General features: G+C 47.7%; 2 protein-coding genes across 3 annotated transcripts; both read right to left on the bottom strand.

The window, feature by feature from the left end:
- Positions 1–9,095: 9,095 nt before the first annotated feature.
- Positions 9,096–11,670, bottom strand: LOC125516882 (NAC domain-containing protein 2-like). The gene is made up of 6 exons (XM_048682163.1): positions 11,355–11,670; positions 10,931–11,247; positions 10,092–10,268; positions 9,554–9,605; positions 9,382–9,518; positions 9,096–9,347 (listed from the first exon to the last, which is right to left on the bottom strand). Exons 1-6 carry the CDS (start codon positions 11,668–11,670, stop codon positions 9,096–9,098), a joined length of 1,251 nt encoding a protein of 416 aa, XP_048538120.1.
- Positions 11,671–12,752: 1,082 nt separating this feature from the next.
- Positions 12,753–22,662, bottom strand: LOC125514552 (ATP-dependent RNA helicase DEAH13-like). Of its 2 annotated transcripts, XM_048679891.1 has the most exons (13): positions 22,471–22,661; positions 22,318–22,396; positions 21,889–22,044; positions 21,708–21,782; positions 21,582–21,631; positions 21,435–21,495; positions 20,930–21,349; positions 20,624–20,836; positions 20,272–20,502; positions 19,756–19,869; positions 18,494–19,672; positions 16,898–18,395; positions 12,753–13,127 (listed from the first exon to the last, which is right to left on the bottom strand). In XM_048679891.1, the coding sequence occupies exons 2-12, from the start codon at positions 22,387–22,389 to the stop codon at positions 16,968–16,970; spliced, it is 3,999 nt and encodes a 1,332-aa protein (XP_048535848.1). In that variant the 5' UTR covers positions 22,390–22,396; positions 22,471–22,661; the 3' UTR covers positions 12,753–13,127; positions 16,898–16,967. The 2 variants fall into 2 exon arrangements, with proteins under 2 accessions (XP_048535848.1, XP_048535849.1); XM_048679892.1 differs by lacking the exon at positions 21,708–21,782 and having other exon boundaries at positions 21,967–22,044; positions 22,471–22,662.
- Positions 22,663–22,671: the final 9 nt, after the last annotated feature.

The following is a 22,671-nucleotide window of genomic DNA, read 5'->3' as shown; positions in this document are numbered from 1 at the left end:
CTTCCTGAATGAGAAGTGGGCGCTGTATCAGACCATCCGTAGGGCCCGCGAGGCCCTCTCCGTCGTCCTTCTAGTTGTTGCGCTCGCCGTGGCGCCGAGCATTGTTAACATGGTCAATGAACATGAGGATTCAGGAGATGACTCTATTTTGACTGGATGACAGTAGGGACTCACTAGGGCCATAGCTGTACGTACGCAAGTGCCTCCTTATTATGTACAACTATATTTTTTTGCTTCCTCCTGGTTTCCTGACATCACGGTCCCACACCATTGTCAACCTATGTAGTCAATATAAACGAGAGAATTGCATAAGGTGCGGCCGACAGCTGGGACCAAGCAGCTCGAGCAGTATTTATGTTTTTGAGGCGTGAGCACAGCAGAGTTTTTCTTGGCGATGTTTTCGTTGTTGTTCAGAGGAGAGCAGGGTATTAACTGGGCGGGCTATGGCCCGTCTAGTCCAGGACAGATATCCAGCCCAGATATTATTATTTTTCAAGATGAAAATGGCTAGACCAGCTATACGTTTTTTGAGGAATACCCATGCAAGGTCAACTTGTTATTCTCTGCCCCGCTGGGGTGCAAATCTTTTCTAGGAGGGATGCATTAGGCTTAACAGGAAAATGGGCTTTAAAAATAATAAATGGGATATAATTATAAAAACTGGACAGTAACTATAAAAAAATGCACCAAACACGAAATTAGTTTATAAAATATTATTTATGGATTTTGAAAAATCTTAATTTTTAATTGTTGCACGCGCAATGTTTCGTTGGATTTTTACATAATACAAATTTATATTTAATCTAACTAGAAATTTCGGGATAAAAATATTTTGGATCCCATCAAAATGTGGGAAATTTTATTGAATTCTGTCTTGAACGGTTGGTTGAAATTATTAATCGTTGTCCTAGCTAGAAAATGGGTTGTACTTTTAACAAACTGTAAATGGACTATAGTAAATTCCATTAGAATACAAAAATGGGTTGTACATTCTTACAAATCACAAATGGGCTATAAGTTCTCTGCCACACACTTGTGGGCCTACTAAGTTGACGCGTCCCCTAAAAAAAAGTTGACGCGTATGCAAGGCTTTGTCAACTTATTATAGTCAACACACGGTTCTAGCAGCAGTGGCCGTTGGATGTCTATCCAACGGATGTCGTGCTTCTTCTTCAATCTCGAATATTCTAGCTTCGGCCGCCCAAAAAATGATTCCTCCCCTTGACATTTGGGGTGCACTTTTTCAGAGGCTAGCCTGTGGGCCTACTAAGTTGACGCGTACCAATGGCTTTGTCAACTTAGTCAATATAAACGATTCTAGCTGCAGTGATCGTACGATGTCCATCCAACGGCCGTAGTGCTTCTTCAACCTCTGGTCTTCTTGCTCCAGCTGCCCAAAGCAGCGCCGGTTGTGTCGCCTCCTCCTGCCTCCCGTGGCCGGCTGTGTTGTCGCGGAGGCCTCACCGCCCCCTACTACTCCCACCGCTGGCCAGGCCATTCCTCCACTCACCCACGTCCCCTGTTATTCTACGGCGAAGGAAGCCTCACACCGCAGCTGAACCAGTGAACCCTCGTACTCCTCTCTGCGCGGGCTTTCACTGCCGCGTCTTCCCCGGCTCCACATCGTCCCCTTCCTAGGCCTCGCCGTCGTCCACCGCCCTGGTGCTCTCGGCGCGGCGTGGTCAACATGGTCAGGGAACGACTTCCATCGGAAGAGTACTGTACGTGGAGAGGCTGACAACTGGGTCCACGACAGCCGCAAGGAAGTGCCTCCTTATTACGCGCAAAATAATTATTCCTCCACCTGACAGCATGGACCCACTGGACAGGCTACCGTATTTCGCGAAAAAAACGTTTCCCCCCTGACTGCTGGGACCCATCAGCTACATCTTCGCACGTAAGGAAGTGCATCCGGGAAAAAAACGATTCGCCCCCTTGACTGTTGGGACCCACCAGCTACATCTTCGCACGAAAGGAAGTGCCTGACAGTCGGGATCCACCTGGTCGAAGCGTACGTAGCGTTGTCATTCTGGTCGCCAACGTGTACGTACATACTGGTCGATGTAGACGCGCACGTGTCGTAGTAGAGGCGCACACGTAGCATGTACACGTACGTACAACGGCCAGGGTGCAAGAAAGAAAATACGGCCACGTACGTACATACGGACGGGGTCTCGAACGCCTACTCGAGCATACGTACGGCCAGGGATCGTGTACATGGCTGGGTCGGAACGGAGAAACAGCCTCGTCGTCGTGTTCATGGGGAGCCAACCGGCTGGGTCAGAACGGAATGCATCGTCGTGTTCATCGGGAGGGTTTGGACGGAACAGCCGATGGAAACGAGGCCTGGAGTATCGCAGAACAGAGAAAATGGCCTTGTGTTCGACCGGCCACGGTCCAAACGAGATCCTGTTCTTCGAGAGGGGTCTGGCGTAACGCAAAACGGAGGAAACAGACTTGTGTTGGACCTCATACGGTCCAAATGGGGTCCTGTTAATCGGGAGGGGTGTGGCGTACCGCAAAACGGAGGAAACGGACTTGGGTTGAAGCGCTACGGTCGAAACGGGGGGTCATGTTCATCGGGAAGGGTGTGGCATACCGTAAAACGGAGGAAACGGACTTGTGTTGGAGCGCTACGGTCGAAACGGGGGACCTGTTCATCGGGAGGGGTGTGGTGTACCGCAAAACGGGACTCCACGGGATACTGTTCATCTCCACTGTCGACTTCCTCCAGCCTCCACGGGCTACTGTTTATCCACCGTCGACCTCCTCCAGCCTCCACCTGCGACTGTTCATCCACGGGCTCCTGTTCATGCAGCCTCCACCACGCGCTACTTCATCGGCTACTGTGTTGGGGAACGTTGCAGAAAACAAAAATTTTCCTACTCGTTTCACCAAGATCATCTAGGAGTTCATCTAGCAACGAGTCATTGGATGCATCTACATACCTTTGTAGATCGCGCACGGAAGCGTTCAAAAGAACGGTGATGATGTAGTCGTACTCGACGTGATCCAAATCACCGATGACCAGCGCCGAACGGACGGCACCTCTGCGTTCAACACACGTACGGGACGGGAGACGTCTCCTCCTTCTTGATCCAGCAAGGGGGGAGGAGAGGTTGATGAAGATCCAGCAGCACGACGGCGTGGTGGTGGATGCAGGGCGTCACAGAAGCAGGGCTTCGCCAAGACTACGAGGGAGAGACGTAACGGGGAGAGAGGGAGGCGCCAGGGGCTGGTGTGTATCCCTCCTCTCCCCCCCACTATATATAGGGGTGCCAAGGGGGGGGGGCGCCGGCCCTAGTAGATGAGATCTACTAGGGGGGGGGGCGGCGGCCTAGGGTGGGGGGCTTGCCCCCCAAGGCAAGGGGCGCCCCCTCTAGGGTTTCCCCTCTAACCCTAGCCGCATGGGCCCTTGGGGGGTGGCGCCCCAGCCCACTAAGGGCTGGGTTCCCTCCCACTTCAGCCCATGGGGCCCCCCGGGATAGGTGGCCCCACCCGGTGGACCCCCGGGACCCTTCCGGTGGTCCCGGTACAATACCGGTGACCCCGAAACTTGTCCCGATAGCCGAAACAGCACTTCCTATATATAATTCTTTACCTCCGGACCATTCCGGAACTCCTCGTGACGTCCGGGATCTCATCCGGGACCCCGAACAATATTCGGGTTACTGCATATACATATCTTCTCAACCCTAGCGTCACCGAACCTTAAGTGTGTAGACCCTACGGGTTCGGGAGACAAGCAGACATGACCGAGACGACTCTCTGGTCAATAACCAACAGCGGGATCTGGATACCCATGATGGCTCCCACATGCTCCACGATGATCTCATCGGATGAACCACGATGTCGAGGATTCAATCAACCCCGTACGCAATTCCCTTTGTCTATCGATATGTTACTTGCCCGATATTCGATCGTCGGTATCCCAATACCTCGTTCAATCTCGTTACCGGCAAGTCACTTTACTCGTACCGTAATGCATGATCCCGTGATCAGACACTTGGTCACTTTGAGCTCATTATGATGATGCATTACCGAGTGGGCCCAGTGATACCTCTCCGTCATACGGAGTGACAAATCCCAGTCTTGATCCATGTCACCCAACAGACACTTTCGGAGATACCCGTAGTCTACCTTTATAGTCACCCAGTTACGTTGTGACGTTTGGCATACCCAAAGCACTCCTACGGTATCCGGGAGTTACACGATCTCATGGTCTAAGGAAAAGATACTTGACATTGGAAAACTCTAGCAAACGAACTATACGATCTTGTGCTATGTTTAGGATTGGGTCTTGTCCATCGCATCATTCTCCTAATGATGTGATCTCGTTATCAATGACATCCAATGTCCATAGTCAGGAAACCATGACTATCTGTTGATCAACGAGCTAGTCAACTAGAGGCTCACTAGGGACATGTTGGTGTCTGTTATTCACACATGTATTACGATTTCCGGATAACACAATTATAGCATGAATAAAGACAATTATCATGAACAAGGAAATATAATAATAATGCTTTTATTATTACCTCTAGGGCATATTTCCAACATACTGTTCAACCAGCCCTCTCCACGGGCTCCTGTTCAACCACCCCTCCACGGGCTACTATTCATCCAGCCCTCCATCGTCTACTGTTCAACCAGACCTCCACGGGGTCGTCCTGTTCAACCAGACCTCCATGGGGTCGTCCTGTTCATCCAGCCCTCCACGGGGTCCTGTTCATCCAGCCCCAACCGGCTCGATCGATCGGGGTCCTGTTCATCCAGAGGTAACACCACGGGGTCTTGTTCATTCACCCCCACCGGGAACTGTTCATCCACCCCCCAGCAACACTCACTGTTCATCCAGAGGCAGCATCGATCGGCTTCAGTTAGCAGCAGTAATGAAGGAATCGCTCGATCGGGTTCAGTTAACAACCATCGATCGATCGCTCGGATTCAGTAACGCGTAGCCTGCAGTGCAATCGCTCGGGTTCAGTAGGCGAACGCCTCGCTCGATCGGGTTTAGTTAGAGCCCAACGTCTCACACCCACGCGCGTGCGTGTATGAGAGAAACGCGCAAACCTCCATGCATCGCTCGGCCCACCACCCACCGTAACCGGGAACACCCAGATATTTTCCTCGCCCTCGCTTCTATCATGATTTTTTCCGTCATGGACGGCCCAAAGAATGTCATCCAGCTGCGTCTCCGGTCCGCCCAGGACGAAAAGCCCATTTTCTGTCATGATTTTTTGTCATAGAAGTAGGAGCCCACCACATCTATGATGATATCGGGTTTTGTCACAATTATCATCATAGAAGTGTCATAAGTATGACAGGAAAAAAATCGTTCGGCCCAAAATGTCACGGATGTGTCTTTTTTTTGTAGTGTCAATTTGTGTGTATGTGTGTTATGTACATTGTTGTGATGGAAAAATAATCAGTATTATGATATTTTTGCATAGTGGTGTTGGATTGAATGATTTATAGTTAACTCAAGCTATTATAACTCACTCACCACGGGCATCCAAACATTGAGCTAATTTGCACATTCAATTGCGAATGTAAAGGAGAGAGAGGGAGAGAGGGGGAGAGAGGGGGGGAGAGAGAGAGAGTTATGGGTTGTCGACGACCATAGATTGGTGATGGGTATTGGATTTGGCGGCGTGGAAACTGTAGTGACATACTATGGTGGTGAGTGCCTTACTGATGAAGTACAATGTCTATTTGGATTTTTCTTTCTCTGTCCTGCTTCGTCTTTAAGAATTATTGGTATGAGTGTGTGTTTTTAATTTATTTTTTTGACTAATATTTGTGATTATACGTCTTAAATGATAGTTAAATAAATTATTAGTCATGTCCTTACTTTCTTGTATACATACACCATTGAAATGGTATAACTTTTCTATAAACTCATTTTAGTAGAAAGTAGATTTTTAATGTTTTAAATTCATTCAGATTTATGTTTTGTATACATGTGGTTTTTCATCTGTATTAAGTTTACAGCACAGCGAGAAAAAGATACTTGAGAGGTATGTGGTGAGTGAGGGTGGAAAGGAGATTCAATTCAAAGTACATGTGTGGTGGAAAGGAGATAGTTGCATGTGTCGTTGACGAGGTGATGACCTTGGAGTAGGAGGCGAAGACGCGAAGAGGGTAGGTGAAGAAGTGTGCTTTAATGGGAAAATTGTAAATAATACTCCTAATGTCCATGAGGGTTATAAAGAAATATACTAGACATGACAAAATTGATGTTCAAAAGCCATAATATGTATGTTTTGTTGTAACGCACGGGCAATTAACTAGTAAGGAATAAATAATGATGATGTGGGTGCATGTCTTCTCGTTTCTTTTGGTCACATGCTGGACTCTCTTGCTTCTCTCTCTTCTTCAGTTGACGGCGTTTCCGGCTGTAAATTTCGCAGACGTAAATGTTGCCGGGCATCTCGTCTTCGCTGAGTGATTCATCCATCGTGTACCCAGCCGCATCCACCCTCCAACGACCAAGGTCAGCATGCCCGTCCCACGCCCGATATCAACAAATCAAGCAGGAGCCCGCTGGCGGCGCGACACACCAATCTTTACCATCATCGTTTTGTCTTATTTTCGGATGTGTTTCGTTGAGTAGTAGTAGAAAGAAGAGACCTTCCAGTGTATCCGAGGAGTACTATTACATATTACTATAAGCTGGGCCGGTCCAACCGAATATTAGGCCCGGTGCAAATCGAAATAAATATAATCATTTAAACTAAACAATAGTGCTTATTTATAAATAGCTTTTTGTGAAAACACAGTTATATATAATTTTAACATATTGCATCTTAAAAGTATTTAAACCAAATTCACTTAAATATTACAAAATAATAAATTAAAAATGTACTCCATCTGTCCGAAAATACTTGTCATCAAAATGAATAAAAGGAGATGTATCTAGATGTATTTTAGTTCTAGATACACCCCTTTTTATCCATTTCGATGACAAGTATTTCCGGACGGAGGGAGTACATGTTTTATCCGATTAATTTGTGATTGTTGCATGAATATAGCATATAGTATGTTTGTACGTGCATTCTTAAACAGAAGCACACTTTTTTCAGCCCGAGGTCTTCTTATAGATCTCTATAGTGTATCCCTAAAAAAATTACTAGATCTCTACAGTGTATGGTATATGAAATATCTTGATAGCGGTCTTTGATTAGACTTAGGCAAATAAAGAAATCTAGATTACGCAAGATGTTTACGAGGACGTTTTCACTTAATCATTGACGTAAATAAAGAAATGTAGATTACACCGGGGCACGTCCTTCTGGTACCATTTTGTTTCTCATGCGAGCAAGTGACACGAATCACGAATGGGGTGATTGGGTTGGGGTCGCTGGTGATGGGGAAAGTGGATGGATGGACGGGTTCGTGCGCGCCACTGCCAGTCATCATTGCGTATAGCCCGGCCGGGACAAAAGGAGCACCGCCGCGATCCGGAGGGGCCCCGTGCGGCCTGGAATCGAGCTTTCCCACGGCGGATCGAGATCGAGATGGAGCCACCACATGTCTGCCGCCGGTTCCCTGAAACTTTCCCTCCCTCTTGGCTGGGCTCCTCCTGCGACGTCAACCAACGGAAGAAACTTCCACCGCTCCCACCCACCAGTGTGCCTCACAAGTTCACTTCACCCCATCTCACCTCATCGTCCAGCAGTAGCCATCGCCGCCTCACCCCCACCTCTTCCGGTCCAGTTCACCCCTGCTTCCAGCCGCTTTCCTCCCTGCTCTGTGTGCACTGTAGCCGCGCACGCGCGCGCCTGCCCTGCCTCTAATGGCGGTGGTCCCCTGGCTCCGGCAGACGCCTCGGTTTCTCTGTTTCTTCACGCTCCCTCCTTACAAACTGACCCCCCACACTGCAAGCTCGCCTCTCCCCACGCTGGCCACCGGGATGAGCTGCGGCGGTGGACACGCGGGTGGCGGCCAGAAGCCGGCGCCGGCAAGGGCACGCCCTCGCCGCATCCCCAAGAGAGGGGCGGTGCTGAGGGGAGCCGTTCGCGGCGCGCTCCGCTTCCTCCTTTCCCCGGTGAACGGCGCACCCGCGGTCGGCGGCCGCGTGCGGCCAGCTCCCCCGCCCGGACAGGGAGGAGGCGACGTCGCGGCGGAGCAGGGGAAGTAGGCGGGCGGCACCGTATCGTTCGCCGGGTTCAGTTGAGTGAGCCAACCATTTGATCCCGGCCGTGTCCGTTAGCCACGATTCGCTTCGTGTTGTGTAAAATGCTGCTGGCTGCTGCCGCAGCGTTCGTTGCTCGCCACATCCATGTTTTTGCTGTTCGTGGCGTTCGTACGCGGTCGGCATCAATCAACTGCTGGCTGCTGCCGCAGCGTTCGTTGCTCGCCTCATAACAAAACTTTCTAAGAAGATTCAGCTAGATGAAGTCGCTCAAAAAGAAAAGAAAAACATATAGTTGCTCGCCTCGTTCTGGAGAAGTTCTTATTTCTTTTTGAGATTATATTGGTATCTGTCTTAGTGCTAAGGAAGCGGAACTTCGAGCAGCCATCTTAGACTTTTACATTGGTATCACTCTTTACAAGCCCATTATTTTGGAAACTGACAGCTCTTTTGTGGTCTCGGTTTTTGCAAATGATAATCTGGACAGGTCAAACCTTGTTGATTTGAAGAATAAAGCGTTGAGTGTCTTCAAGATGATGAGTACTTTAAAAATTATCAAGATTAACAGGAAGGCGAATATAGTGGCACATGAGATTGTAAAATTTAGTTTTATTAATAGATCTGATGGTATTCTTATTAATAGTGTTCCGCCCTGCGTGGCAAGAGCTGTAACGAATGATTGTACGAACATTTGTGTAAATTAATTAATATATGGGTGGGGTTTTTCAAAAAAAAACACATCAACGAAAAAGAAAACAGAAATAAATACGTAGCTGAATTACGTTTACTCTTGAGGCTGTTGCAATTCAGGAAACACAACATACAGTTGACTAAAAGCATAGAAGGTCTATCTGCTGCTGTAAAAGTTTGGTGCAGAGCTCAGTCTAAAAGGAGCATAAACCAACAGAAACAAGGCTTTGTGCAATACATGTACACTTGCGTCGACCACTGTGCCGAATTATGCATGCTGGGGGCCATCACCCTCTGCCGGTGCCGATGCCGGTGCCGTCACCCCGCCCGCAGACTCCCCCCGACCATGGCTGCTGCAATCCCCGTTGTTACCCTCCTCGTTTCCCTCCACAGACACCACCGTGCTGACCGGCGAACCGTCTGCTGTTACCAGCGCCGCCTCTCCTGGAGAACTGCTCGCCGTCGGGAGGACCATGGCCCCTTCGTGGTGATAGTAATCGGCGTTGGCGCCGCCCAAGTACTGTTGCTGCTGCTGCTGCTGATGGTACTGCTGCTGCTGCTGGTGCATCATGAACGACATCCTCCATTGCTGCTGCTGGCGCATCATGAACACCATCGCCTGCCGCTGCTGGTGCGTGGACGCCATCGCAAGTTGTTGCTGCTGCTGCTGCTGCTGCGTGAACCCCATCAGCTGTTGTTGCGACTGCATCCGGAGGTGTTCCTGCAGGTTCTGTTGAAGCACCCGCTTCTCGCGCATCTCATCCGTCTCCGGCTGCTTCTGCACCTGCGGGTTCACCGCTTGGCCGACCGGGGCCGGGCACGAAGGCCGCGTCATCATTGTCGGATTCTGACCATAGACGTTGCGGCAACCTGCGGGCCGGCACGGCGGCGGCCGCACCTGGCCGTTGAACGCCACCTGCTGCTGCCTCACCGGCACCGGCCCGTTGTACGCCGCCGGCTGTCGCGCCATCACGGGCGCCATCACGGGCACCTGGCCGTTGTACGCCACCTGCTGCCGCGGCACCTGCACCTGGCCGTTGTTGTATGCCAGCATTGGCCGCGGCATCGGTGTGCCAGCGTGACACCCCATGAGCATGGGCTGCCCTGATCCACCGTAGTATGAGCATCCCGGCGTGCTGAACGGAGCCTGCATGCCGTTGCCCTGTGGCGATGGTGCTGGTGGCTCGATTTGCATGCATTTTGAGGAGTGGTGAGCCCGCTTCCTCGCGGTGGCGGCGGCGTTCCGCGGCTGCTGGTCCTCCGCGGGCCTCTTGCCCGCCATTTTCTTCGAAAGCTTAGGAAGCTCCGCCGACGTCGCCCCTTCGTCGCCCTCCACCGGCCCGTGCAGGAGCAGCGGCGAGGCGCTGCTGGGCCCTGCCTCCTCGTCGTCGTCGCCTTTGTCGTCTTTGAGGTAAATCTTGCACATCACGTACCTATCCAACTGCATGCATCCAATCAAAGCCAGATATATTTTGAATTGGGTCCGTATATGTGTCAATCAAATGAGAGTAAGCACTTCTCTAAAATCCATCAGGACTTCAAGAAAATTCCAGTTGATTAAGATCCACTAACAATATCTCCCTAATATGTCTCAATCAAATGAGAGTAAATACTTACTACTCCCTCTGTCCCATAATATAAGAACGTTTTTGACACTAGACTAGTTTCAAAAACGTTCTTATATTATGGGACGGAGGGAGTATTATATATGGACTTCCTAGAGAATATATAATCAAAATTGTAAGCTTCGTTATGTAAAATCAAATGATAGTAAGAACTTATTATTGCCAGCAAACAAAATCGATTGTTCATAATTTAGAAATTAGCTTTAAACGAATTACTTTTAGCAAATAGAAAGAAAAAGAAAAACACTTTGGAACGGCAATCTAGAAATTTCATTGATTCTGTGAGCAGGTCTTTTCTGGCGTTGTTCGCGCAGGTGCTCTTTTGTGCAAAATTTTCACGATTTATATGACGATTATAAATAAATTTGGAAAATCATTGTTCATAATCTAGAAATCGGCCAACGTTTCTAGCAAAAAAACAGAAAGGAAGAAAAAAACTTCGAAACTGTAACGTGGTTTGAAATCTCGGAAAACTGACCGTCTTGCCTCCAGGGCCGCCGTCCTTGGGGAGCTTGATCTCGTACGCCGGGACGGTGAGCTCTCTCATGAGCCACTCGGACTTGCGCCCGCCGCCTCTGGGGCTCTCGAAGTAGTTGAGCACGCTCATGCAGTAGCGGGTCGTGCCGTCGCCGGCCACCTTCTTCTCCTCCCCCATGTCCTTCTTGCCCGTCGACACCTTCCACCGGCCGCGGCCGTCGTCCGTGTCCCGCCGCGGCCGGTCCCCGTTGTCGTACCGGCGCACCCTCGGCGACAGGAAGTAGAAGCTCTTGCCCTCGCCCCGGCCCCTGTACTTCCCTGCAGAAGATCCACGGAGACGAAGCAAACGAACATGTCGATGAGTTGATCACCAGAGGCTGTAAGTAAGACGATTAGTAGCAGCGAAATCCGGCGAGAAAACGTACCGGTGAGCTCGTCCGGGTGGCACTGGTACACGTTGTGCTCGATGATGGCCCTGTTGGGCGCGTGGCCCCGGCCCTGCAGCTTGGGGAGCAGGTAGTACCTGATGAGCTCGTCGTCGCTCGGCCTGAACCGGAACCCCGGCGGCGGAATGATGAACTGGCCGTCGCCCCCGCCGCTCTCCTCGTCTGCTGCGGCTCCTCCTCCGCCGTCCACCTCCTCCTCCTCGTACGCTGCTCCAGCGACGACGATCTGCCCCTCCTGCTCTCCCGCTCCGACGACGATCGTCTTCTCCTCCGCGCCGTCCCCTTCCCCTGCCATGTCGGCGAGTAGAGCACGCACTAGCGATTCGCGAAAGAAGAGGAGATCGTTCTGGCCTTCTCGTGCCGTGGCGTGGCGTGCTACAATCGATCTGGTTCTGGTTTTGGCCTTCTTTGGCCGCAGGCTGCATTATATAACGTGGATGTGGTGCAAATCCTGTGTCCGCATCGAATACAGACTCGGGTTCGTTACGAACTCGGATCCGGAAGAGAATAGAATACGCGCCTATGCCGTCCTCCGGCACCGATCGAGTCATGGGGCCTGTTGCCCTCCCTCCGCCCCGCCGACAGCCGGTCCGCCATGAACGCCGCCGCCCTGGTGGTGCTCAAACAGGGGCAACCGCACCGTCGCGTGCCCGGCGGAGGCAGAGGCGACGGAGAAGTAGGTTGGCGAGAGGCCCGCGGAGGAGCAGCCGTGGTGGAACGCCCCCGCCATGCAAAACCGCGTGCAGAGCACCAGCACCAGCACTACAAGCCAACGGCACGCAAGCTCCGTTCAGACCGCCGGGATGCCACGGTGGATCATGGCTGCTCATGGGGTACTACGCTCGCGCGCCGATGTCCGATGTGTCATGACCCATATGCTTCAACAGAAGCTGGAGGAACAACGGCGGCATGGCGTTCACGCAGCAGGATTCGGTTCTACTGCTGTAACATTCCACAAGAAAAGTTTGGTGCTTGCTCAGTCTAAAAGGAGCATAAATCAACACAAACAAAGCTTCGTGCAATACACAAATCAAGTGTTGTCAATAATGCAGGCTTAGATAACTGGACAAACACGACACATGGTAAGGTAGTTGAATTGGCAGAGTTCCAGCCTTTTCTCATGCCTAGCGCTGAACTGAACAAGAGAAAATAGGAGCATTACGGCGACAGATGATAGGTAAGTAAGCAATATGATGTCCCAACTTCTACCACCTCGAACAAACGCAGATCTATGTCGACCACACGCAGTAGATGACGTGATAAGAAACCATAGTTTCTGCCAACTTCAGAACCGGCAGCAACTCATACTACCTGTGAAATCTACCCTTTCCCACCAGCATCCATGCCCACAAAATGGAGTGGCCACTGGCCAGCACATACAAGAATAGATGACACCTTAAAAGGCTTGGATCAAGTGCATCATCACAGGAAACGGTCGTTAACAGAGGGATCAGATGCTTCGCGGAAGCTCCAACCATTCACTATCTATAAATCACGCACTAGACATGAAAACTTTCTTTCTGCTTATATAGGCTGAATATGTTAAATAAAAAACAAAACATCCTAAAGCAATCAATCCCCTGTCCTTGGCCAGTCACTGCTCCTGTTTGTGTTTGCGATTCAGTTGAGCACAGACAGGTATAGGTGTATGCAGAGAAGTTCTCGCAATTGTAAGGAAAGGGAAGACTTTGTGAAAATCTTCTTCTGTCCACCTGTAGTCCTGATGTTTCCGGTTGTCAGAGCATCATCCATCTACAAATACAAGAAAAATAATTATAGTTTACATCACAAGGCAAGAAATAGAAATAATTACGTTCTCTGACGGGCTGAAAGGTTGTAAAGCTTTGAATTATGGTTCAGTCATGCACGTACATTTCTGTAGCGTTTGCTGAGTAGTAGCTAGCACATCATAATAGTTATACGAACAATGAATAAAGACCATCATGACTTCTGTATATTTCAACTCAATTTATCACAACAGTTTCCCTACTGCTGCAACAGAAAATAGTAGCTGGACTTCCTTTTTCACCTTTTGCAACAGCTAATTTTGGATCTCATATTATGCATGAAGTGAGGCTGCGATTTATCTATTTGGAGAATGCGTCACGTCTTGGAAGGTCCCCAATGGGAAGGACCAACTCTTTGTCAGACTAGATGTTGTGTTCAATAGCCAGAAACCCATCAGGTTGGCCTCAAGACCAATTGGATAAAGATCAGTGGAGTTTAACTCCAAACTACTCCCTCTGTAAACTAATATAAGAGTGTTTAGATCACTACTTTAATGATCTAAACGCTCTTATATTAGTTTACGGAGGGAGTAACAAATTACATTTCTGAAACTAGCAGTGGAATTCCACATTGTCTCCCCCAGTTTGGCCTCGGCCCCATGCAACAGGTATGTGAAGCCAGTTTTCAATCGCGCCCCATGCAGACATGGATAGAAACTATATGTGTCAAATTTTCAAAGTCAGCATGTGACAAGCATATCTTTTTGTGCTTTTAAGTAGCGGGATACTAGATTTAGGTGACTAGCATGAAAATTAAGTAGTAAGATTATTAGAACAACTGAAACATTTGACCATGGTACCGCATCCTTGCAAGTGAAATACCAACATCGTTTGCATAAACACTCAAAATAATTGCTCGTAGTAGTGCTCAGTAAGTATTTATATTACAAAATACTAAGTGTCGAATAACAGTTCATTTCTGCAGTGAACAAATTAAGAATGCAATTTAGCTTCTTCTGCTAACTCGTAAATGCCAAAAGAAACAACTTGATGCTGCAGCACAAGGTAAGCCATACAGCAAAATATATTCACAGCTTGACAATGACAGATCACTTGTATCAACAGAAAAGTGAAGGTGCAATTCAATGTCGTTGCAAGTTCCAACTTCTCATTGTTTTGTTAGATCGGAAGTTCAGTTAAAGTCAATTTTCACAGCTCATACATCCCAATAAGACTTGCTTAATGCACACAACTTACAACTGGTTGTACTGATGTATTGATATTACATTATAAATTTGATGGCTCAATGGCTGGTTACCACCCGAAGGTCTATCCTGAATCAAGCCCAAGTGGGTCAAAACAATCAGCCATTTGCTTCCTCTGATGGACATTTTCTGCCAATTATGCTTATGCCCCACCATTGCCTTAATGCACACAACTCTGCTGACAGCAGCACTGCAAGTGCAGGCCACAGTGTTTTGCATGTGAACTGAAGGTGTTGGTTTCCACTGCTGTAACAGCTTACAAGCACCTCTTATTGGTCAGGCACTTTGCAATTGGTATGTAAGGCACAAAGAAATTATGATACTTGTGGTGACTTGAGTATAAATAGATATGGCCATTTTTAAGAACGGGTCATCATTATGTGGGGATATATAGACCAAAGAACAGAGTGATTTCATATCCCTTGAGATTTTATTCTTACTGCTGAATAACTAAGAAAAGAATAGAAACTATTAATAAACCTTTTTAAGCCGAATCTATGGTTCGTACTTCGGCCTACCAAATCAGCAAAACAAAGTATCTTTTCCTCCTAAACTCTTGCTTACCGGCTCTATTTAAAAAATTACAATGCAAAAATCCCTGAGAGATTTTATAGAAGTATGTAATAAACACAGGTATGCAAAACAAAAAAGAATGGTTAACCCCACAGAGAACACAAACAAGTTTGGCCTAAAACACATTCTTTCAAGGTTGATTCTCAAGATGCTTTAATTGAAAAAGCTGTACTTTGAGCATGGCTAAAATAGTTTTGGCGGAAAAAATACTTATCAAGACAATAGAATTAATGAATTATTGAAAGCACCTTAATATGACCCTAGTCCATGTCAACAACAGCAAGCCTTGCGAGTTTCCTTATCAATCGTAGGCGTGTCATTGCTTCGCCATCAAGTAACAAGAAATGTCACTGACGGCATAGCACTGCAGAAAAGTTGAGGAGGAGCCTGGGAGAGAAAGGAGGCGAGGAGCCCAGCACCGCCTTGCCGCCGATGAGCTGCTGCTTGATCTTGAAAGGGGGAGGAGGCAGGGAACCCACCACTGGTTTGCCGTACGCGAGATGCTGAAGCCTCAGATGGGGAAGATGCGAGTTGCACAACCCGGGCGCTGGAGCTTGGCAACGGATCTGGACCGCTGTCGCAGTGGTCATCGGCAAGCGAGAGGGACTCGAAGGGGGCTGTAACTCCATTAGGTTTGGGGAATTTCGGGGCTGTGCTGCCACTGCGGAGGAAGAAGAAGGATATTGGCTAGAAAATAACTAGAAGTGAGTGTCCTTTTTGCACAGAAGCATGTAGTTATGCGTACAACTCCCTCCACAAAGATCTGTGCCATTCAATTCCAATCCGATGGCTCATATTAATTTTTTGTATCTTTTCACCAGAGGCAATGTTTCTATCCTAATCGCCCCCGAAAGATCACTGGCAGGGGCACAAATAACTATATCAACATGGTGGTGATGCAACGAATAAATCTACTTTACATTAAGGCTTCATTTGGATGCTAGGGGAGCTAGTCCCAGGGAGCAGATGCCTCGGGTGGAATTATCTTGTGCGAACATAAAACCCGGGGAAAAGGTACATGATCCTTTGGCTGACCGGAATAACCGGGGAAGGCCATACCAGGGAAACAAACTGCAGCAGCGAAATTTCCAATCGAAATCGCTCAATGCCACAGGCCATGGCGCATATGCTGTAGATGAGCACCTTCTGGCTTCTGGACGTCCTCCGCATCAATCACAGCCATACTGTCACTGCCGCTCAGTCTCCGTTTGTGGATGATCTGAAGAGGCAACAGCAGCGGCCATGTGTGTGGGAGGCAAAGTCGTCCTCGCCGAACACCATGAGATCTGCGAGACCACGCCAGCAGCCACGGGCAGATAGATCTGAAGCTTTGCTAGGGGAAGATCCTTTGGTGGAGGGCATCACTTAGCTTCATGGCTGACGTCGTTGCAGCAAAGAGTGGATCTTCTAGGCGGAGGGGAGCTCGGGGCAAGGAGGAGGAAGACCACCGGACCCTCACCGTCACTGGCGCCGCAGGGGCTGAGCGCTCGGTGGAGGGGCGAGCGGGCCACATCGCTCCCGGTCGGCTTTCATCAAACGCCGTCACATCTCAGTCGCGAGAGCGAGCAAGACGAGGAACTCCTCCCCGACCAGTGGAGACGTGGAAATCTTAGCCGGGGAAGGGCCAGGGAAAGGGCCGGGATCCCTCCCCCTCGTTGGGAACCAAATGCGCGGTAGACTGCCCGGGCTCGATTCTGCTCGGGGTTTCCTCACCCAGGGAAAGGAGGGGGATCCCGGGAGGATCCCTGATTACCAAATGAGCCCTAAGAGATAAACATCTGCACAGCTAGAGACAAAATGTGCAGGTTCAACAGCGTATATCCTACTTCGTTATCGTTTTCATCACGAGCTATATCAATCTTACTGTTCATTACATTGAATGCTTCACTGTTACTTTCGTATCTATTTCAGTAAATGAAGTAGAGGGCAGTAATAGATGAGTGGCTTCGTAGGTTACCTCATGAAAGCTCCCACCACAAATCAGCTTCCATCAGTCAAGCAATTACAACACAATCTGTTCTAATTGATTACCCTTTAACTTTCTTGAACCTCTTCGGGAAAAGTTCGCGCCCCTCAAGGCGAACTTCTTGGTGCATTTGTTCCCATATTGCTCCAAGCTGGCTCTGATATTTATCCTGGATCCACGCCTGAATCTCGGGATAAAGATAATCTGGGTCAGTATTCCATGCATCTCTTAATGCTGCCCGGCTATATATTGTCTTTTTACTCATCCTGCTAAGAAGATCTCCAACTCTTCTTTGGCTGGCAGGCCCCAGGACAACAGATGGTGACAGAGCCAGGAACTTTTGAACCACCCTTAGACATGGCAAGACATCCCCTTTAAGCAATGCCCATGCAAATATCTGCACCCGACGGGTGGCTTCTTTGATGGGTAAACTGTGCAGTGGAAGCTGCCAATTATGTCGAGAAAAGATGGGACTGACATAGCAGTAGACCTGGTCATTCTGAGGCTCATAGTAGGGCTTTGGATCCTCCAGCGGTGCTGAGAAGGTGCAGAGAGAACTAGCATATTTCAAAAGCCATCCTGGCTTTACACTGGTCACACCATACATGTATGATCTCTTTGTATTTAGTAGTTCGGAGTAAACTACATAGTCTGGTGGAATTTGGGCAACAGAAGATGATCGGTTTAGATATATCATATCATTGAGAGCGCAAGATTGATAACGTGCAGCTCGAACCTTTCGATCCTCTTTTGACAATCCAGAGAAAGTGTTTATCTTCTTTGCAACCCTATCAGCCCACCCAGCACATATTCCTTGCCCCAGAATTTCCTCTTCATTCAGCATTGGCTTTTTGTTGGTTTCACTCCCCCAGGCCTGTTCAACATCTTGAGAGCCTCCAAAATTCCAAGCAAATTCATCACAAAATTTGCTATAGTTAAATATTAATCGAAGAAGCTGCTTTCTCAATTTTGACATCTCTTCCATTGTTTTCAGGTGAAGCGAGTAGTCTCTGCAGAACTCAACTCGGCTTTTAGAATACTCAAATGACCGTAAAGCATGGGAAATGGTTAAAGCATCACTGCTAGGGATGGAAAAATCTTTCCGTGCTTCTCGAGCCATGGCTTTGAGCTTCTTCTGGCTCTTCCTTTCATGTCGATCCTTATGTTCTGGATCAGGGCCATCTTCATTTGTTTCTCTATCAGTGTTGCCCTGAACTTGAAAAGGATTGGTATAACTTAAAGCTGATGCAGCAGCAGTTGCATATCCCAATATGAGGTTAGATCTAGCACATCCTTCCTGACTCTTCAACATTTTAATTATTGTCAAAAGAAGACGAGAATGTCGTGGGCTCATTGGGTATTGCGCCATAGCCTTTCCCATTGATGTAAGTTTTTCTTGGTTGTCAACTGCTTCCAATATCTTCAAGCAACGCTGAGCTTCAACCAAACTTTCCTTGTTAGGAGGCGTAGGGAAAGGAAAGTTTTCAACCTGTGATTATTAATATTTTGCATGAAATTTAGCACAAAAGGCAACACATCAGAAAAAGATGATTAATGAAAAAGATAAATAACTTTTAAGCACATTACCTTATCAATATTCATAGACTTGAGCATAAGCACAATGCCTTCAACTGGCATTTTCTTGATCTCCGGCTCAGTGAATTCGAGCTCGGTACCCGGGGATCCTCTAGAGTCGACCTGCAGGCATGCAAGCTTGAGTATTCTATAGTAACAGTGCCCAGGCCCAGTTCTTCCAGCTCTCCCAGCACGTTGGGATGCTGATGCCTTGCTTATCCACTGTACTTCATAACTTGCCATCCCAGTAGCATGGTCATAGTTCTTAACCTTTTCTTTTCCAGTATCGACCACATATGTTATGCCAGGAATTGTTAAAGATGTTTCTGCAACATTAGTTGCCACAACAACTAATCTTTCCCCTTCAGGAATATCGTGGAATACTCTAAGCTGCTGCGAAGCTGGTAGCATTGCATAAAGTGGTAAAACACGGAGCCTAGCACGCGAAGCAGAAGGACCTGACTTTTCTGCAATTGTAGCATTGCTCGCTTCCTCAGCAGTTTCTGGTTGTCCTGATATAGCTTTAAAGGATGCCTTCAGTACAGATGAACTCTCAGCACCTTTTAAAAATGATAACACTGGCCCATCTTCTTCTGCGGTTTCATGTGCAACAGAATCCTCCTCATCACTGTCAGTTTCCATCTCACTCTCTGTTTCAGCATCAGAAGAAGCGACATTTAGCTCATCATCCGTTTCATCTTCACCATATGAGGAAAATATGTCGTCTTGGTGCTCAGGTTCAGTTCTATCAATATCATATGCTTCAAAAATTTCCTTCTCTTCTATTTCTGGTCTTGAACCATTCTCATCTCCAACCATTTCAGGCTTCTTACCAATTTGCCGCTTGGATGCTCTTTGCAATTTCTTACATAAATAATCCACTTCTCGTTGTCCAGTAACAAATACAAGGATTCCACCTGGTGGTAGACTCTTGTGGATCGACAGAACTTTCTTATAAGCCTGCGCTAAATAATCGTCATGTGTCCTCTTTGCGAAGTGAACTGTTACTGGAAATTGTCGTGTAGGCACCTCTACAGCTGGTGGAATCACATCAAACAATCTTCTGTTTGAAATAAAGTCTTTTAATTGCAAGGTAGCACTCATCAGGACCACTTTCAACTGACTAACCATATCTGCCAGGTCAATCTTCATCCCAGAGCGTATTTGTTTCTGTTGGTCTGCGTACACAAACTTTCATATGCACAGAAGTTAGTAATGCCTGTATGTTTTACCTTTCATCAAAATGAAGATGAAGTAAGCTCTTGAGTTTCTACCTTGCGTGCCTTTATAACTCTAGAAAGCATCCCAATAAGTATATCTGTGTTCAAACTCCTTTCATGTGCCTCATCCAAGATGATCACCGAATAGTGCTTCAACAGAAAGTCACTCTGCAGAAGACCACTAAGCCATCTGATAAGGAGTTTCAATCTTTATTACAGACACAGCTTCCATTAAAGTGATGCATATGAATTTCAGAATTTGTTTTACAGAAAAAATGTGCAAATTATAAAATTACGGAAGACAACTGATTGTGAACGGTACAGTTAGGGAAGACAGCTAAATGAGCGATCAGACTTAACCAAAGTTTAAACCTCGCTAAAGTTATTTATAAATTTGAGTCATCTCATCTGCAGTTATGGCTTTTGATGCATTTCAGGTTGTGGAATAATAATTTAGCACCAGTTATCAGTTTATTACAACAAACACGAAACTTTAATGAAGACATGATATTGAATAGAGTAATAAATAGACTGATAGAAGTAACAAGGAAAAGCAAACAGATGCACAACCTGGACCTCTCGTAGCAAAATGCCATCTGTCATGAACTTGATGGAGCAATTATTTCCCACCTTTTTGTCATGTCTAACTTGAAAACCAACCTCCTTTCCTAGCTTAAGTCCTAACTCATAAGATACCCTCTTGGATGTGGCAAGAACAGCAACACGCCGTGGCTGGGTGATACCAATCATCCCTTTTCTATCAGCTCGATTGCTTGTGCCAAAGCCGGCTTCATATAAGAACTGCAGAACAAATAGCATAGAGAGCAATAAAAAACTTGGCAGATTCTTAATACAAGCCTATAGGATCAGAACTCCTAGTTTAAACCAATGTTTAAGAGGCGCCATGTGTAAGCACACTCACCTGAGGGACCTGAGTAGTTTTACCACAGCCCGTTTCTCCGCACAGAATTACCACTGAATTTTCATAGATAGCTTCCATTATTTCCTGCTCCATCATTATTATTGGGAGATCCCTCCTCGCCTTCTCAACCTCATGTGGTCTTGACACATGCACAACAATGGGAGAATTGAAGCACTCCTGTACAGCGGCTTCACCTTGTTGTGGCTCTTTATCCTAACAAAAACAACAGAAGGATAATAATTCAGTTAAGTCAGAACATGGGACCAGCTTTCTGAGATGAATATATTTCAGATGCGGACCAGTCACCTGCATATCAATCTCTACACCAGAGCAACTTGGCACAGATGAATGAACTGTCGGATGTACCAAAATGTCATCATCATCATTAGTCTTTTCAGTTTGTTGTTTCGGAATGCTCTGATGTGCCAAAATGTCAGCATCATCATTAGTCTCTTCAGTTTTCTGATTCACAATGCTCACACCAACACCATTGTTAGGCTTCACTGCGTCACTCTCATGATTCTTACGTTCACTACCAGGATGATAGAGTTTCGCGGCCTGAACTAACTTCACCGGGCTAGCTTCCGGCGCAGCTTCAGTGTTTTCAGGAACTGGAACTCCTGTCTGATCAGAGTTTTTCTTGAATAGCGAAAGTTCTTCAGGGACATCTAAACCAGCCTTGGATAATTGCATGGCACGCCTACGTTTTTCTTTCATAGTCGCAGCCTGCAGTGCAACAAAATACCATGAGGAAAATAATCCTGCAATGCGAAAGGAACTAATCCAGGTGCTAAAGATGGGGCCACCGTACTTGACCAATAGACCCTGAAGTGTGCAGCAGCGAGTATGCCTCATCAGCGATCCTGTGCTTCCTATTGTGCAGGGCGATTGTCATACACAGTCGTCAGAAGAAATACAAACCACCACAGAAAGTAGACATCATAAGTTTACGACATACTGCAAAGTCTCGATGCTTTGAGCTTGCAGCGCCTTCTTTTGTTTGTCCTCCTGCGAACAATCAGACCGGCATCAATATATGCTGATACAAACACCAAAGCTGGATATCAAGAGAAGAAGTCCCAACCTCCAATTTCTGCAGCTTTTTCAGCTGAGTCTTGCTCATCTTAGCATCTTCCTTGGTCTTGTTCTTCTTGCCATCCTAGCAATCCAGAAAACAGAGGTTCACACAATCACATACTAGCATCTGGTCAGAAGGGAAACCAAGGCACGTGGGGCAGATAAAATGCACCCATTATTATTATTACCTTGCCTTTCCCTTGCGATTTGTCCTTCCTCTTGCAGGGCAAAATCAGCACGTTGCTATCAACAGAAGGAGTCCCAACCTCCAATTTCTGCGGCTTTTTAAGCTGAGTCTTCTTGCTCATCTTAGCATCTTCCTTGGTCTTGTTCTTCTTGCCATCCTGGCAATCCAGAGACCAGAGGTTCACACAATCATATACTACTAGCATCCGGTCAGAAGGAAAACCAAGACACGGGGGGCAGATAAAATGTACTCCCTCCGTTCCCAAATAATTGTCTTTCTAGCCATCTCAAATAGACTACAACATACGGATGTATGTAGACATGTTTTAGAGTGTAGATTCACTCATTTTGCTCCGTATGTAGTCACTTGTTGAAATCTCTAGAAAGACAATTATTTAGGAACGGAGGGAGTAGAATGTACCCATTATTACCTTGCCTTTCCCTTGCGGTTTGTTCTTCCTCTTGCAGGGCAAGATCGGCGCGTTGCTATCCTCCTCGTCCATGCTCGAACTGCGACATGAAAAAGCATCAGAAACCGCGGATACAGCGCGCCACGTATGCGAGTAAGGCGGCCGGAAACTCACACTGCAGCTGCCGCCGCCGACGTCTGCCGCGTGGAGATTGGAGCTTGGCCGCGGCACGCTGGAGGGCGGACTCCGGGCAGATAGGCCGAGAGGGGCGACGGAGGAGGGAGGGGGCGGCGCCAACGGAGGAGAGCAGCAGGGGGATGGCGGCGCCGGCGCGGGTGTGGCGCTTGGCTAGGGCTTAGGGCCGTGTTGGGCTTA

This window comes from Triticum urartu, chromosome 6 (genome assembly GCF_003073215.2).
Source record: "Triticum urartu cultivar G1812 chromosome 6, Tu2.1, whole genome shotgun sequence".
Lineage (NCBI taxonomy): Eukaryota > Viridiplantae > Streptophyta > Magnoliopsida > Poales > Poaceae > Triticum > Triticum urartu.
This window is presented reverse-complemented; position numbering and strand designations above follow the sequence as displayed.

What these genes read in the sequence shown, in the direction of transcription:
- LOC125516882 (XM_048682163.1), bottom strand. Translation starts at nt 11,670, where the DNA reads ATGGCAGGGGAAGGGGACGGCGCGGAGGAGAAGACGATCGTCGTCGGA. An exon ending in CCACCCGGACGAGCTCACCG is followed by an intron (nt 11,248 to 11,354) that starts GTACGTTTTCTC and finishes GATCTTCTGCAG; the next exon opens with GGAAGTACAGGGGCCGGGGC. An exon ending in GCGGGTGCTTCAACAGAACC is followed by an intron (nt 9,519 to 9,553) that starts TGCAGGAACACC and finishes TCGCAACAACAG; the next exon opens with CTGATGGGGTTCACGCAGCA.
- LOC125514552 (XM_048679891.1), bottom strand. Translation starts at nt 22,389, where the DNA reads ATGGACGAGGAGGATAGCAACGCGCCGATCTTGCCCTGCAAGAGGAAG. An exon ending in AACCGCAAGGGAAAGGCAAG is followed by an intron (nt 22,045 to 22,317) that starts GTAATAATGGGT and finishes CTGGATTGCCAG; the next exon opens with GATGGCAAGAAGAACAAGAC. An exon ending in AAACTACTCAGGTCCCTCAG is followed by an intron (nt 20,503 to 20,623) that starts GTGAGTGTGCTT and finishes TTTGTTCTGCAG; the next exon opens with TTCTTATATGAAGCCGGCTT.